This window comes from Micropterus salmoides, unplaced genomic scaffold, assembly GCF_014851395.1.
Source record: "Micropterus salmoides isolate LMB-PRFRI ecotype aquatic unplaced genomic scaffold, ASM1485139v1 Ms_hic_scaffold_6, whole genome shotgun sequence".
NCBI classification, from domain to species: Eukaryota; Metazoa; Chordata; class Actinopteri; order Centrarchiformes; family Centrarchidae; genus Micropterus; species Micropterus salmoides.
Genome location: NW_024044348.1, coordinates 11,449,398 through 11,463,961, shown reverse-complemented (window position 1 = coordinate 11,463,961; position 14,564 = coordinate 11,449,398). Strand labels below are relative to the sequence as shown.

The 14,564-nt window shown below is 37.4% G+C and overlaps 1 protein-coding gene and 1 pseudogene across 1 annotated transcript; one reads left to right on the top strand and one right to left on the bottom strand.

Moving 5' to 3' along the window:
* Nucleotides 1–23: 23 nt before the first annotated feature.
* Nucleotides 24–5,184, bottom strand: LOC119890451 (annotated as a pseudogene).
* Nucleotides 5,185–7,497: 2,313 nt separating this feature from the next.
* On the top strand, nt 7,498–14,564 carry LOC119890664 (transmembrane protein 208-like). The gene is made up of 6 exons (XM_038702026.1): nt 7,498–7,698; nt 8,299–8,394; nt 11,053–11,112; nt 11,216–11,352; nt 13,642–13,726; nt 13,865–14,564. The coding sequence occupies exons 1-6, from the start codon at nt 7,693–7,695 to the stop codon at nt 14,000–14,002; spliced, it is 522 nt and encodes a 173-aa protein (XP_038557954.1). The 5' UTR covers nt 7,498–7,692; the 3' UTR covers nt 14,003–14,564.

Sequence of the window (14,564 nt, the reverse complement as noted above, 5' to 3'; positions counted from 1 at the left end):
TTGGCTTAATTACAAAGTATATACATGTAACACAGCCCTTTGTTTCCAGTGGTTTCCTCAATAGTGTCAAAGGTCAGAGGACGTTTGTTTGCAGGTCCAAAGCATGTTGAAACAAGGCCAGTGATAAATGAGGCCAGTTCTTCCCTCTGTGCTTCAGTTAGTCATTCAACAAACTTATCATTGCAGTAAGTGTTTCCTCTTTAAATAAAATCATCTAAAAGAGAAATTATATATGCACATAGTGACTGGACTGCTTTTTATGAATATTTTAAAAGTATGTTGGAAGAAATAAAATACCTGCATTTGTTGCCATGCTCCCTTTGACATTAAAACTCTACTTCACACACAAACCCTTGTGGAAGCTGCAGTTGTTGGCACAATGCACCCAGGTCACATCCCAGCATACTGGCTTATTTGACTACTACTCTCAGCCCAAAAACGTCAGAGCTGCCATGATGCTGAAGCCCAGCAGGATGAAGAGCACCTTCAGAAGCTGCTTCCCGGGGAGTTGAGTTCGTGTGGGAGGATCTCTAGAAAGGTGATGTAAACAAAAGTCCCTGCGGCAAGCCCCTCCAGGACAGCCTGGATTAGTGCTCCAGCTGCCAGCTGAGCCTCCAACACACTGATGCCGATGGCGATGCCTATAGGTGACATCATGGCGAACACTCCAATGTAAGCAGCCACCCATAATGGACGAACTCACTCTGGACCAGCTTCACAGACAGACTGAACACGATGATGCTCTTGTGGACAAGTATAGCGATGCAGATCTCTAATACCTGGAGAAAACAAAGAGGTTTTGTGGTTACTTGTACCTCCTTTAATAGCTGTAGCACTTATTTCATTAACATATATTGATATCCACATATAAAATAACATATTCTTAGATATACTGCAATAAAAATTCTATTCACTTGCAGTGGGTAACTGATTAACTAATAAAAGTAAGTGGGTAACTGGGTTTAGAATAAATCAATGCATTCAAAAGGAGCCCATTGTACTGTATGGGCAATTAACACAAGCTCACAGGCTGATGTGGTTTAACTGACACCAAACTGAAAACCAGTGTTTCGCTGATCTCTTGTGGTGAGAAGTTCCACGTTTGTCACACTTCTGTCCACAGGATGCTCTGACGCACCTGTAAACCACATCCGACAGCAATGCGAATGTGTACCAGCCAACTTCTACATCCCAAGGTAAGCAATTAAACCACTACACTCTCAGCAAAAAAAATTTTCAGCAGGTGTTATGTTACTCTATAACTGACTCCCCTTTCAAATTTCGGGTCAACTAAATGTCCTGCATTTGGTCCACAGCACGGTACACCTTTTAGGATTACGTTTTTAAATACTGGTGTCGTTTTACCCGAGTAATGTCTGTTTTATTATAATATTATTATTTTCCATTATGTAGTTACAAATATTTATATGTACTTAAGTCCCCCTGAAAATGAGATCTCAATTGCAAAAGAATCGATAACTACTAGGGCTGGACAATAATAATAAATGTTACTTGAATCTTACATGAATTAGGACTTAATTATTTTACTAAGATGTTTATTTTGTTGAGGAAGAAGGACTGAAAAAAGCTTTTACTTAATTTTTCTCAACCATATTTGCTGACAAAGATTTTATTATAATTGTTTTGAATGTTCTTCCTGTGATCCATGTTTGGCTTCAAGTGTTGACCATAAAGAAGAGTTTAAACCACAATTAACCATCAGGTTTCTTCAACTTTCCCTCAAGAACAAAAATCAGCCTTTAAACTCGAAAGAAATAACGATTTTATACTTACTGTGATAATTATCAATATTGAAAGTTATGAAACTTTTTATTGTGATTGTGTCATTTTTGGCCATATCGTCCAGCCCTAATTACTACTAACAAAGTTCACTGTTATTTATAGTGAAATAAATTTCCAGCTGTACACACACATAACACAAAATTATATGCAGACAAAAAGTTGTGAGGGAACATTGATAGTAATGAGACTGTTTAGGCCGTTTAGGAAGACAGTTCTGAGTCAGATGACAGCAAGTTTCCAGTCCTGTGAAAGCGTCCTGAAGCAGCAAACTGAAACCCTACTTTCTTTGGCTATATGAGTGCTGTGAATGTGATTCCACCTTTATTTGTACAGCACCTTTCTCAAACGAATGTTTATAAAGTGCATGACATGTAATAAATCCAGAAGCACCAGAGAAGTAACTTTCAATAAGTTAAACTTAAATAACTTTAAAAGGACACCTTCAACATCAGGTGAAAAACTTTCTGTCTTACCTTTGAGTCCGTGTTCTGCAGGCCGATAGCAAGACCCTCAAAAACTGAGTGGAGCGAGAGGGAGAGGAAGAGCATGAAGGAACGAAATGGGGAGTGAGCCTGAAAGTCAACATGGACGTGGTGGCCGCTGCTCTCCAGATCAGGGCTTATTCCATGGCCATGCCCGTGTCCATTTCTGTTGTCCGGCATAAGGGGAGCCCTCTCCTCCTGAGCCACTCCCATCTCCCGACAGTTCAGGACAATCCTCTCCAGTATGAGGACCGTGAAGAAACCGGCTGCCATGATGAACTCTGGAAGTGGGAAACTGGTCTGTTTGAGACAGACATAGAGATCAATCGGTTTGCAGGCTCATTCCGATGAAGTCAAGATTCAGGGAACAGAGAAGGTAAACAGCACAGTTCTGTCTTTAACGGCCAACAGTCATCAAGGACAAGATATCTAGAAGTGCTTTGTCAAAAGCAACTGGAATCAATCGATCACTTGTTCTCACTTTATTCTAGCATTTAAGTATTTAAGACCTTTTCATTCTATCCCTTTATTGAATAATAAATGCAGCTGAACATTATCTTAGTCTTTAAGAGAATAAAACAGCAAAAGCAGATGCCGCTGACTTAGTCCTAAAGTATGCTTAATATACATGGACAGATGTAATCCCTACATTGTGTGTATGATTTAGTAAATTAACCGATTAATTGATTGACAGAAAATTAATCAACAATTTAGACATTTTATTAATCATTTAAAGTAAATTATAAAGTAAAAATACCAAACACTCTCTGGTTCCAGCTTCTCAAATGTGAGGATTTGCTGCTTTTTCTGTTTTATATCATTGTAAATTGAACATTATGAAGTTTTAGACTGCTGGTTGGACAAAACAAATAAACTAAAGAGGTCAATTTTGGCTCTGAGAAGTTGAGATTTGCATTTTTCACAACATTCTGACATTTTTCAGACTAAATGATTAATAGATTTATCAAAAACAATATTGACAGATACATGTGCGCTAAAAATAATTGTTAGTTAAAGTCCAAGTGTGTATATAATGTATATAGTATATGTAAGATTTTATTCAGAACCTGCCATACCTCCACCTTCCGGGAATTCAGCTCAGCGGTGATGTCTGACAGATAATCTGGAATGATATCGAGGAGACATGCTGCCAGGAAAACCCCGCCGGCGAAACAGCTGATCAGACTCAGAACTGTGCGGTGGGTTTCTGCAAATGTAACGATTAAACATCTCATGTTTCAATATACACAACATACACACAATAGTAAAATGAATGCAGACAAAATGGCATAAACTACTGAGTAAACAAAGCACATTGTCCAATTTTTGCCTCAATTATGTGTTATGTGTCTGATTTTGCGCATTTCTAGGTATTCAGTATCTCACAAAACTGAGTAAACCTCTCACATTTTTGTAAATATTTGATTAAATCTTTTCATGTGACAACACTGAAGAGATTACACTTTGCTACAATATAAAGTAGTGAGTGTACAGCTTGTTTAACAGTGTAAATTTGTTGTCCCCTCAAAATAACACATCACACAGCCATTAATGTCTAAACTGCTGGCAACAAAATTGAGTACACCTGGGGTATAACTGTGGGATTAATGGTACATCTCAGACATGGCACTTCAACATAAATCACTGTCAATCCTTCAAAAGTTAGAATAATTTTTGGAAAATCATGTGACACATCAAGGAAAGCACAGAACAGAAGTCAATATGACTCAGCAGAGCACACATGCAGAGATTTAATATGTAATAGAGAGAAATTATACTTTCACTTCCATATAAGAAAGCCAGAGTTCATCATAATTAAACGTGACCATGTGCTAAGAGGCTTCAGGCTTCATCCCTATCAGGTGACTCCAGCCCGGAGTTGTTGTAGTAATGATAGTGATAAACTATCACTTTAACCATACAGGTTGACATAAATGAGTAACAACGTAATGGTGCAATAATTAGCAAACACTGGCAGACCATTACAAACTATATGGAAATGTTTTAAGAAAATGAAACATTTTTTACATTTCCGGGAAAGGATCTGCTTTTGCTCATAATGGTGGTTGTTTGACTTGACTTGATCAATGGGTGAAAGCCAGCTCTATTATTAACCACGTTACCACAACTCTGTTATCACTTAATTTATGGTTTCTATGCTGCAGTTGATAAAATCAATAGCTGTTAATCAACATTAGGCTATCTACAGCTAAAGCATGTGATTCAGTTGGCCGGTGAAAAGACCTTGTAGCTTCCGCTGATCTAAGGCGCGACCACGAAACTTCATTAAAACGTCTGGCCATTTAACGTTTGCTTGTTGATTTGCAAAATGTAACACAGCGTAAGATAGAAATGAAGACTGCAAATGAATCAGTAACTTCCCTTTTTTGGTTCGGCATCAAAGTAATGCCGCCACAAGTAATCCAAAATCAAAGTAAAACGTATAAATTGTTCGCCATAATCCACACTGTGTAACGTTATCCGATTGGAGGCAACTTTATGCCACTGTGAGGAAGATGAATACAACACAGGATATCTTAATGAACAATACCTATGTTAACAGTTGCTTATATTAACTGCTTATGAAATATTAACGTTTACCAACCTGTGCCGTTTGTATCTCTGAACCATCTCACTTTAGCAGGGATAAATCCAAAAAGAAGTGTTAAAAGCAGTAAACCGATCAGAGCGCCTATTTTCACCTGAAGCAAGTAGTCCATTTTGTAGCATAAACTGTCAGTTCAATTGTGAGGTTCGCTTCCTAAATGTGCAATCATATGATTAGCTGTGAACCAAGCCGAAGGTTGTTGCTTGCTAACCGATACCAAGATAAGCGTTTCACTGAGACAAGCAGCCACCGTAATGTTGTTATTTAGAAAGTGGTGCTGCTGTTCAGTCTACGGTGGCCGCGAAGGGTCAGAAATGGCTTCTCGAAATAACTGAACAGGGCGCCCTAAATTCTGCTACCTAGCCTAATTATAACAGCAACGCCTAGCATTTGTTTGCCTATGTTGTCGAAAGTGTAATTAACAGATAGTATTGACTGTTTAAATAATGTATTTTCTTTAACAGAGCTTAAACAATATTCAGTGGTGGAAGAACTACTCATATATCTTACTCAAATTAAGTACCAAAACAAAAAATATCTTTTGGGCTTTACTGTAATTATGTTTATCCAGTGGTGGACGAAGTACACAAATCCTGTACTTGAGTAAAAGTTCAGATACCATTGCTAAATATTGCTCCTCGAAAAAAGTAGAAGTCTTCAATTTAAATTACTTCATGAGTCAAAATACTATTAGTATGTTTATGTATGTAATTGTTGAGCTGGAGCTCCTTTAACTGTTTATCAGAGTGCAGCTAATGATTATTTACATTATGGATTAATCTGCCAATTATTTTCCCCACTAATCAATTTTTGAAATTCTGAAAACAGTGAGAAATGCCATCACAGTTACCCAGAGTCCAAAGTGACACCTTCACAAAGCTTGCTTTGTCTAATCAACACTTCAAAGCTCAAAATTACAAATAAGTTAAAATATTTGTGAAGGTGGAACTATGAAATTTTTTACATGAAAAATGTCTTAACCTTGAAAGTTGGTGACCGTTAATTTCAATGTCAGTCTAATAATTGTGTCAGCTGTATTAGTGAAATGTTGGGTGGCTTTATTTATAACAAACATTTATACTTTTAAATTCTTCATATGTTTTGTGTAAAAATTACTTTGTGAAGTAACTAGTAACTAAAGCTGTCAGATAGCCTAAATGTAGTGAAGTAAAAAGTACAATATCTCCCTTACGAGATGTAGTAGAAGTAGAAAGTGGCATGAATAGAAAATACTCAAGTATATTTAGTTACTGTCCACCACTGATTTTACCTACATTTTTTAACCCTTGTGAGAAGTTTAAAGGTTTGTCTGTGGAGAACTTTAAACTACAATATTTCCCTCTCAAAATGTAGTGGATTAAAAGCAGAATGTAGTATGAAATAAAAATACTCAAGTACAGTACAAGTACCTAAAAAATAAAGTACAAAATAGGCTACTTAGAAAATCAGCAGCTATATGTAATTTATTGACTAAATATACTTTAACTATTTTCACTACTGATAAAAAATCTCAGAAATATCCCTGTAATATTCCAGCAAGAACAAGTGTTGCTTAAATGTAAGCAGTCACAATGTATAAAAGGGTGTGTCTCAAGGGCGTCACTTTGTGTTGAAAAGTGACGGGGACATAAGGGCTCAGATTAGGGGTATGATGATAAACGAGACCTGACAATGCTCAAAAACAAGATGAGAAGATTTTTTAAAACTATTTTAAAGAAATCAGAAATGCTGAGTATGGGTTTGGGGGTCCTGCCTCAGAAGATTTTGTGCATTAAACACTTAATTTCCTGCAATGTGGAGACAATTTCTGCTCCAATTTCGGAAATGTCTTCATTTATAAAAAAAAAAGAAGCAATAAATTCAGCTGGCAGGTGACAATTCATGAATAGAAAAATATAACATAATATAATGCAGTAATCAGCAGCCTGTGACTTTTTTTGGACAATGCACATTTGTTTCTTCAATATTTAAATGGCTTTGCATGTTTTCTAATTGTGCAAATAAACCTTTGCCAAAGTATTTTCATTTATTAGTTAACATTTCTTGGTGCTAGGTATTTTTAGGAACATTTTTAACAAATGCTTTCAAAAAGTGATGGGGACAAAATTAGCCATTTCAAAATGTCCCCACTGTAAATGACACCTATGGTGTGACTATAAACTGTTTCCTAATGTTTTAGCTAATTGTGAACGAATCTACACTCACATCCACTTTATTGGGGTGACAGCAGAAAGACGAGTTTTTCATGCACAGTTTTAATCTTATGTCCAGTATTTTAGCAATTCCTGAAGCTCCACAGAGGTACACCAACATGGTCCCTATTTCAGTTATACATAGGTAAAACAGCAAGATGGGAACCAGATGAATCTGTGAACTCATGTTTTCTTTGCTCTGGCAGATGCATTTACAAATTGACATTTAATCTTGCATTAATAAGACAGCGTCATTGTACAGACTGTAATTGAGTATATCCCTTTTAATTGTCCGCTGGTAACGTTTTAAATTTGACTATTTATTGTTTTTAAAAGATGACCAGCAGGTGGTGGTGGTACCCTGTCTCCAAATTCCACGAGCCCGTTTTCGAGGGCGGTTGATGACGGCATTTTCATGCGCCGGATATGTTGACTCTCTGTAGAAATCTCAAATGCTGATGTGTTACAAGAAACTACACCGAAAGCAGACTTCTGAGTTTATTTTTTGATGCACTAATATAATAACGGAGAGAAGCGGCGGTGGGTCACAGGTCGATGTCAAAGAAGACGCAGTGGAAGAGATCAACAGCACCGCGTCTGAGAGCCAATGGCGGTGAGGGAATCAGACACATGCAGCTGCAACAGTGACAGACTGAGACAGGAACAACTGACTTAATCACTTCTACAATAAGCAAGTCACTGTAGCTGATGCTGTTGTGCGAAGTGACTCAGCTACAGTGAGACCACAGTTACAACAAGTCAAAAGAATAATCAAACGCAGGTTTAATCACTTTCTGACATCAGTTGTAAATCTATTCAGATGTGGTGTGATTTAAGTTAGCCTTCCATGGCCTCTTATTGAAATTCCGAATTGAGTTTTGTTTTATAATAACTTAATCAAACATTACTCATTGTAAGTTATATAACACCATTTTGCAAAGGGGTACAAACGCAATACAACAAAAGAAACACAGCACAGAGCAAAAACAGCATAATAACTATACAAAAAGTTGTAAATAAAGCAGTGCAGTTTAATATACAGTTTTCTTTATGTATGTGGAGTAAAAAAAAGAAGAAAGGTCTACCCAAACCATTACCCTAAGAAAGGCATGTGTGAAAAGCCTGTTTTGCACCTACATTTAGTCTAAATGCATTGATTGGTTGAAAAACAGCCTGATGTTGCTGAAACAGCTCTCTGTGTTTTGTCCGACAGCCCAAAGGGAAAATTGGCACAAAGGGAAAGAAGCAGATCTATGAGGAGAACGAGGCGACGCTGAAGTTCTACACAAGAGTCATCCTAGGAGCTAATGTAAGAACGTCAATGCTTATTTTTGTTTTGTGTCAGTCGAAGAAAGTGTTTAAATCTCAGCGAGGTGGAGACGGCAGTCGTTTAAAGAGTGGTATCAGGTTTATACAGGTTTATAGGAAGTTTTGCGTGTCTGTAAACAACTATGTCTCTTCATTCTGTCCAGTTAAATATGGTGTGCCTCAGGGGTCGGTCTTAGGACCCATTTTGTTTTCCTTGTATCTGCTTCCCCTTGGACATATTATCCATAAACATGGCATTTCTTTTCATATTTATGCTGATGACACACAAATATACTTGCCCGTCAGATCCACAGACCCTGGAATGCTGAGTTCACTTAACAACTGCCTTTGTGAAGTTAAAAAATGGATGTCAAATAATTTCCTCCAGCTGAACTCAGACAAAACAGAAATCCTGGCCATCGGGTCCCAGCAGATGGCAAATCAAATACTGCCATCTGCTGGTTCCCTAGTAAATCACATTAAGCCTGTGGCAAAGAACCTTGGTGTTTGGTTTGATAGTAATTTAAATTTCGAGCAGCACACCACAAAGCTTGTTCAATCATGTTTTTATCAACTTAGAAATATAGCTAAAATTCGATCTATGTTAACTTTTAAGGACACCGAGACCATTTTACACGCCTTCATCTCATCACGCCTGGATTATTCCAACAGCCTTTTCACCTGTTTAACCCAAAAATCTATTGATCGACTCCAGACTGTCCAGAACTCAGCTGCCAGGCTTTTAACCAGAACAAAGAAATATGACCACATTACTCCTATTTTAGCTTCATTACACTGGCTCCCAGTATGTTTTAGAATTGACTTTAAAATTCTATTGATCACTTTTAAAGCTCTTCATGGCCTCTCGCCTTGTTATATTTCTGACCTTTTAGTCCCATACGCACCAGCACGTACCTTGAGATCCTCGGGCAGAGGTCTGTTGTCTGTTCCAGAGTCTCGACTGAAAACTAAAGGGGACAGAGCGTTTGCTGTCAGGGCCCCGAGGCTCTGGAACAGCCTGCCCGAGGAAATCAGGTCGGCTGAGTCAGTGAACTCTTTTAAGTCCCTTCTTAAAACATACTTTTATAGGAGAGCTTTTCCCGATCTTATTTGACTTTATTTTATCCCTTTTATTTTATTGTATTTTACTAATTTTATATTAAATTTTCATGCTCTTATTTTTTTTGTATTATTCTTTACACTTGTTAAAGCACTTTGTAACTTGTTTTTGAAAAGTGCTCTACAAATAAGGATTATTATTATTATTATTATTATACTAGTTCACTGATATGTCTTATTGGATGAAAGTTGCTTGAGTGTCAGGCCCCGACACTTGGCATTAACTTGCATCCTGATTGATCTGATCACAAGTGAACAGCTCTAAGTACAGGTGTGAATGCGCCCAATACGCATCAAGGACACATTGATAGATAGATCTGAGATATGATCACTCAGAAAAGGGAAAAACAGAAAATATTTTCTTCATGAAATGTAATCCCTTGTCTCCAGTCAGTTAATAAAGTTGTGTTTTCAGACAGTAATCAGTGTGGCCTGTCCCCTAGAAACCCTCATTTTTCCAGCCTAATTCCTGTTTTATTTGTAATTTGACAGTAAATTTATCAAATTCAAGTTAAAAACAACAACACATTTGGTGTTTGCAAACAGAAATGATGTTCGTGTTTATTTGCGTATAGAGTGGTGTTATTCCCAGCTTGTTGAAGTGCATAACAAAGAGGGAGGTCCACACAGAAAACAGTTTAAATGAACAAAATGATTTATTAAAGATAACTCAACTTACAATTAACTCAAAACACAATTAAACTCAAACTCAACATACTCAAGAACAGCTTAGTTAGTGACCATCGGTTGTACACTACTTTTCAAAATGCATTCGGGATACATTGAGTGGACTATATAGGGTATAATAATTATCACTATAGGGTATAATAATTATCACTATATATTCGGACAGCACTACAAAATGGTGAGTTCACTTTATAGTCCTCTATATAGTGAGTAGTGGGTGATCTCGGACACAAAGTCAAAAAAATCAACTTTCCTAACCACCTTTCCTTCACCTCGATGGAAAACGTCATAAGGTCAAGGAAAGATGTGAAGGACAATTCATAAGAACTTAGGAAAAGATGAACGTGGGGCCAAGAGAATCTGACTGCTCTTTTCTAGGCGACGCGTAATTATGCGACGGCGGATGTTACTGACGTGACCTGCTGTGATGAAACTACAATGTTCAGAAGATGGACGCATCTTTGACACTGCGCCCCGTGTTGTTTTAATGTAGGCCATCTAAAGGTGGACAACACGCTGGAATATTAATGGAAAGTGTTGTCACATTGAGAATGCTTGCTCACACTCACCCCCCTGCCCACTCATATTTATCAACATGAATCCCAATCATTGTATAGTGTTTCCCACAGAATGAGAGAGAAAAAAAACTGCAAATTGTCACATTTGAGAAGCTGGAATCAGATCATTTTAGGAATTTTTGTATGAAAAATCACTGAAATGATTGATTGATTATCAAAATAGGTGCAGAGAAATGTTTCTGTTGATCAACCAATTGATTAATTAAGTAATCACTACAGCTCTACTATATTGTCAGGTCCTCCAAACCCATTTCAATACTGCTCTTCCTCCGCAGGCAATATATGGGGCTGTAAATCTTTTGGTTTTCTACAATTCGTCTAACTTTTGGACATGGGTGAGTGTATTTAATCAAGATTATTTAAAATCTCAATATCCACTTTTCTAATTTAATTTCTAGTAACACCTCTCCCTTCCTCCACCTTGTGTTCGTCCCATAGCTGCTGCTTGTGTTTGCACTAGCAGTGTATGTCGGGAGCTACCGCTCTATGTCCGCCATGGCCAAGCCAGCGTTTGCTGAGGATGGAAGTCTCCTGGACGGAGGAATAGACTTAAACATGGAGCAGGGAATGGCAGAGTAAGTAGCCCCCAAAGTACAAATGGATTCATATATATTTGGAAGAGAAGCTCCATATTTAGTCTTCATACTGTAGCAACAAGTGGCCCTCCGCAAGGAATCCCGCTCTCTCAGGTCACCATCTCTGGGCGCCCTTAGCGCATTATGAATTAGGAACTTAGGAAAAAGGGCAACCTCTGATAACAAGATTGTTTCAACACTAGGTACTGGCCTGACCGTCTGTATTGAATTTCTGATTCAAAAGTTCCCTAGTCAACGCCTCTTCCTCTCTCACTTCCAGAGAGTAGGGTACTGAACACATAACCTGGAATGAGCTACTTAAATGGCCAGTTTGCTGGTTATCGGTAATGAGGTGTGTTAATGTAGGCAGTGTGGATGTTAAAGTAAGTAAATACTAACTTGCCAGTCTAGAAGAGGGGGAATAACACAAAGACAAAAATGAGACGAAAAACTCTTTCTAGTTTTCTTAAGGCGTCCACCCAAAGACAAACTTATTTATTTTCAACAAGCCCCAAAAAGTTCACTCAGAGCTCTAGGGTCAGCAACTTAAATAAAGAAATAGACAGAGTGGACCCCACCCTTTTCTCAAACAATCATTGGCTATCAGGACTGGATCATCACATTGATTGGTTTTTACATTACTTTTCCTTTTATAGGTAGATGGTCTGTCTGTCCAGTGGTTGCAACCCCCCTTTACCTCAGTTCACAAACAATTTTCCAAATATGGTAATAAAACATATAATGCAGGTCTCTATAACTCATGTTAGTATAATCCTTTAAATGTTTAACACATAAAGGCCAAATATAGTAGGCCACACTTCTCAAACAAAATAAATGAACATCCCTTCTCTTTCATAATCTTAAATGCATGCACAAATGAAAATCCACTCGGAATGCAGAATACATTAAATCAATTCATGTCAACACTCATCCTACTCTTCTCATCTCTTTTTGACTTCAAAAGGAGTGAAAAGCCTCCCCTGCTCCTATAGTCACAAAATGAAAAAGATGCTTGTCTCTTCACAACTGTTGATGTCACATTAGCAAATAGTGCATTCTTTTCTGATCAAAACAATTATTCAGACATCATCAGGGGATACACATAAAATATGTTATTTCAAAAAACAAGTTTTAAAATGTATTAATGAATATTATAAACTCAAATAATATAGATTTAAAAGATGAATCCTCTTATTTTCATACCTCTTTTCACACCTCCACCCATGTGCGTGAGATACACACATCTGTTGTCAGGGAGACCTCGCTAAAGGGTCGAGCTGGCAGAAAGAGTGGACTTTCACTTCCTCTTTACTGCACATCAACGTCTAATCTGAAATATGATCATGTACAACCCTAGGTCTCTGAAGGCTGAGCAAAGGTCAACACATAAGAGACTGCAGAGACACATTAAAATATAAAACATTATATCAGACAAAACATCTTTCTTACACTAACTTTGTAATTTTGCAGTCTTAGCTAAGCAGTCAACAATTATCAGTCTTAAAACACAGGCCATCAGAGTTAAAGCACAGACGAACAGTATCTTTGAAGGCCCCCCAAGAACCAGAACCAGTTGCTTCCAGTGTCCTTTTCCTCCCCTTTTTTTTCATTCTCACAACAATACACTATGAAAACAATGTATGACTATATGAAACAACTTGGAAATCCTTTTTTAAGGTGGTCTGTCAGGAAAAGAGAAATGCATTTTCAGTGTGCATACAGTAGATGTATTATTAAGGCAGCTTTCAAATGTTTCTTTTCTTTTCTGGTAATGATACGACGTGAGCTGTGCTTGATGGACTTTTTTTGCCCTGGGTTTCACTTATCAGGCTACAGTCAGTCTTTGCTAACACCTCTTATTGATTGAGCATATTTGGGACAGGATGCATTGCAGACATTACTCAGGGCTGAAAATATTGCTTGCCTTACTTCTCATAAATAATTGAATTTTTATAATTTATGTTGTTTAGAGGTATACAGTGCTTAGTTTAAAATTATAATTCTTTTGGTGAGGTTTTTGTATTTTTATATTTTGTGCATTAATAATAAAGAAGTTCTGGTCATGATTCTACTTCTCCTGTTGGACTATTATAATATATTTTGCTTAATATAAAAGTATTTAAATAAATAGCAGTCATATAATTTTTTGTCAGGTTAAAAAAACTGAATTTATTGTGTCCCTCATTTTCTGAAACTAAACCTACACCCTTGCTGAAGAGTACATAGTTCTTCTGCTGTGTGCACAGTAACTTTAAGTTCTAATTTATTGTCTGTTCATTCTGGTTTTAGGCACCTGAAGGACGTCATCCTACTCACAGCCATAGTACAAGTGCTCAGCACAATCTCCTCTTATTTCTGGTATCTTTGGCTGCTGGTAAGAGCTTTTTTAGAAGATGTTCTATTTCCAGCTACCCTGATAAATTCTATGAGATAGCTGTTATTTCCTTTTCCTTTTTGCCCCCCCTCATGTCTTATAATTTAATTTAATCTTGTCTTTTGTTGTGTGTGTCAGGCCCCGGCCCGCGCCCTCTACCTGCTGTGGGTGAACTTTCTGGGCCCCTGGTTTATGGCAGATAACCCGTCGGCACCAGAGGAAGTGAATGAAAAGAAGCAGAGAAGACAAGAGCGCAGACAGATGAAGAGATTCTAATGCTGCAGAGCAGACAGAGCAGTATTTTTATACACAGAATCTAATATACAGATGGGAGGAACTCATAAGTTATTCAGGAAGAAATTTTGTTATTACATAAAGTCAATCCAAATCTGATACCGTGGAATCTTGTTTTCCATGTTTTCTCCTGTAATCCAATTTTCTCTAAATTATGAAATGGAATCTTCCCTATTTAGAGTATGTCACGGTCCAAATGTCATTTGTCCTCATGCAGAGATTTAAGAGTCTGTTGCACAATCACATCACACTGCCCCCTGCAGATTTCCATAAAATGTTCCCCTAACTGCCCTGTGATACAGTGACAAGATTATAGCCCCCTGAATTTATTCTGTGTGTCATGGCATGTCTTATTTTTATTTTATTTTTATTTTTCAAAAAAGTCTCTGATTTAACAGAATCTATCGGTGAGCCTTCATTACAGAGCCGAGAGATTTTGTTTGTGAGACATTAGGTCTTATAAAATTGACTGAATAGTAATAAAGTTTTAATAGGACAGTAAACTTTTTGCAATAAAAATTCTTCCTCCAGTGTGCGGAGTTGA

Coding starts and splice junctions, on each gene's coding strand:
- LOC119890664 (XM_038702026.1), top strand. Junction 8,395..11,052: donor GAGTCATCCTAGGAGCTAAT/GTAAGAACGTCA, acceptor CTTCCTCCGCAG/GCAATATATGGGGCTGTAAA. Junction 11,353..13,641: donor ATGGAGCAGGGAATGGCAGA/GTAAGTAGCCCC, acceptor TTCTGGTTTTAG/GCACCTGAAGGACGTCATCC.